The sequence below is a fragment of the Manihot esculenta genome, chromosome 6 (assembly GCF_001659605.2).
Source record: "Manihot esculenta cultivar AM560-2 chromosome 6, M.esculenta_v8, whole genome shotgun sequence".
In the NCBI taxonomy this organism is placed as follows: domain Eukaryota; kingdom Viridiplantae; phylum Streptophyta; class Magnoliopsida; order Malpighiales; family Euphorbiaceae; genus Manihot; species Manihot esculenta.
In genome coordinates, this window is record NC_035166.2 from 5,378,464 (window position 1) to 5,381,016 (window position 2,553).

Genomic DNA, 2,553 nt, shown 5'->3' on the forward strand with positions numbered 1-2,553 from the left:
GCTTTGGAAATCAAATTCCACTGAGCAAACAAAATCTACCATTTCATCCTCCTTTTCATTTAAATTAAGACCTTTCTGTTTCTACCAATAGAATTTCAAGGTCCGGTCATCAAAATCATTAACCATAAACATTGCAATCAAAGGGAAAAAGGAGAATGACAAGTAATTGAGCCTGGAATTTATTACTTTCCAAATTATTAAAATCAGAAAAGAAAAACTAAATCCTTTCCCTCAGAGGTCAGTCTTATTTTGGCATCTACCTGTCATGAATCTAACAATCAGAATTGTGATTTCATGTTCTCTCCAGAAAAAACCGACGAACAAGAATTATAAACCAAAACCAGAAACGTTGCAAATTCAAAATTCTAAATCAGATATGGTACCAAAACAAAGAGTTTAAATTTGGATCAAGAACTTACAATATCTACCATACTCTAGATTCACTAGTCCAACCAAATCCCCACAGCGGCCTATCCGCCGGAAGAGTCCCCGAATCCAACCAAACCCGTGTCCTACAAACGGGGCAAGCAGAGACCTTAATCAGCCACGCATCTATACACTTCCTATGGAATACATGACCACAAGCGATAAGTTTCCTGCACCATTGGCCTTGCCTTATCCCTTCCAAACAAACCACACAATCGGCTTCGTCCTCAGGTTTCGTTCTTCGAGAAAATTTGAATTGTGGCAGCTTCTTTAGGCCTTTGGGAGACAACCCATCTGCAGAATCAGAAGGCCCAGAGTGACGATGGAAGGCAGCGGTGGCGAGAAGGAGAAGGATGGCAGCGACTCCTAGGAATAAAAAGAAAAGGGTGGTTATGGCAGTCATTATTATGGCTTTGAGAATCATGGAAAGGACTTTTGGGTTTGATTTTGGCGCTAGGGATTGCGGCGAAGCACCACCGTGTGGGCGGTGTTGGTGGTAGTCGTGGAGGTCATGGGGAGGCATATTGGTTGGAATTCAGGAGAGATGGCGGTGGAGGAGGAATTTAGACGAGGTTTGGTAAAACTACTAAAGAGAGATTTTTTCCTTGGCAAAATGGGAAAATAAAGGTGTTGAAGGAACAATGGCTGTGGAATGTGGGCCGTTAATTTCTTGTCAGTGTTGAATTACAATTTTATCCTCGAGCGATGAAGGATAAATGCGAGATGAGGTTTTCTCTCAACGTCTTTTGACTAGAATTAAATAAATTTACGAGATAATTATAAAATATTACTTTATAATTTATATTTTTTTAAAGTAAAATTAGGTCTGTAAATGAGCCAAGCTATTCGTGAACTACTCGAGACTCGACTCGATAAAAACTCGATCGAATTCGGCTCGTTTTTTAAACGAGCCAAGCTCGAACTCAATTTTGAGACTCGTCACTTAAACGAGCTAAGTTTGAGCTCCATAGTATTCGGCTCGTTAAGACTCGCGAGTTGGCTCGTTTTTAGGCTCGCGAGCAGGCTTGTTGAGAAGTCTCGCGAGCAGGTTCGTTGAGAAGCCTCACGAGCAGACTCGTTAAATAGGCTCGTGAGTAATATTGTTTAAATAAATTGATAAATCAATTCGTTAAATAAATTTATGAACAAGTTCATATATTATTAAAAAAATAAAAATAACTATAAAGTTATAAAATTTAAACTATTATAAATACTTAAAAATTATAGTATTGAAAATTATAAATAATTAAGATTAATTATTATAATTAATATTCTTTAAAATTAAATTATAAAAATCTTTTGTATATAATTATTATAATAAGATTTTATAAAATTAATGTATAATCACAAATAATTAATATTAATTATTATAATAAGTATTCTTTAAAATTATAGTATTAAATGATAAATTAAGTTGTAAAAATTATATACATTTTAAAATTAAAATATAATTATAAAATTTTTTTTGTATATAATTACGCATACAATATAAAAGATGATAATAATTATCAAAGTATATTAATAATAATTAATTAAGGTTATATGGATGTTGAAGTTGAAATTCAAGTTAACTAATTGAACAAGCATGAAGATGATTATGAAGATAATTAAATTATATTAGCTTGTTTCAACTGTTGGAAGTTGGAATCAACTTTATTCGTTTGATATTAAACTTTGTGTGTAATCTAATTTTATTATGTTGTTGAATTTATATTTATTTGTGTTATTTTAGTTATAAATTGTGTTACGTAATTTTTTTTATGTACACTCTTTTTTTTTATATTATTTAAATTAATGATGATTAAAAACTGATTAAAGTGTAATTATTAATTCGAGCTCGAGCCTGAACTTGAACTCAAACCAAACTTTTTAATTTTGAGCTCGGTCTCGAGCTTTTTTAACGACTTTCTTAATCGAGTTTTCCGAGTTCGAACTCGAGTTTTATTAACGAGTTTCTTAATAGAGCTTTTCGAGTTCGAGCTCGAATTAGGTTCGTTATTAAATCGAACGAGTCTTTCACGAATCGAACTCGAATCGAGCTCGATTATAATATTTAATTCTCGAGCCGAGCTCGAATTAAATATTAGAGCTCGAGCTTCCAAACTTTTTTAATAAACGAACTTGAAC

The 2,553-nt window shown here is 32.9% G+C and overlaps 1 protein-coding gene across 1 annotated transcript; it reads right to left on the minus strand.

Moving 5' to 3' along the window:
• Window positions 1-349: 349 nt before the first annotated feature.
• LOC110616776 (RING-H2 finger protein ATL56) lies at window positions 350-1,033 on the minus strand. The gene has a single exon (XM_021759261.2). The coding sequence runs from the start codon at window positions 947-949 to the stop codon at window positions 425-427; it is 525 nt and encodes a 174-aa protein (XP_021614953.1). The 5' UTR covers window positions 950-1,033; the 3' UTR covers window positions 350-424.
• Between the last annotated feature and the right edge of the window lie 1,520 nt (window positions 1,034-2,553).

Excerpts from the sequence above, each read along its gene's own strand:
- LOC110616776 (XM_021759261.2), bottom strand. The coding sequence starts at position 949 with ATGCCTCCCCATGACCTCCACGACTACCACCAACACCGCCCACACGGT.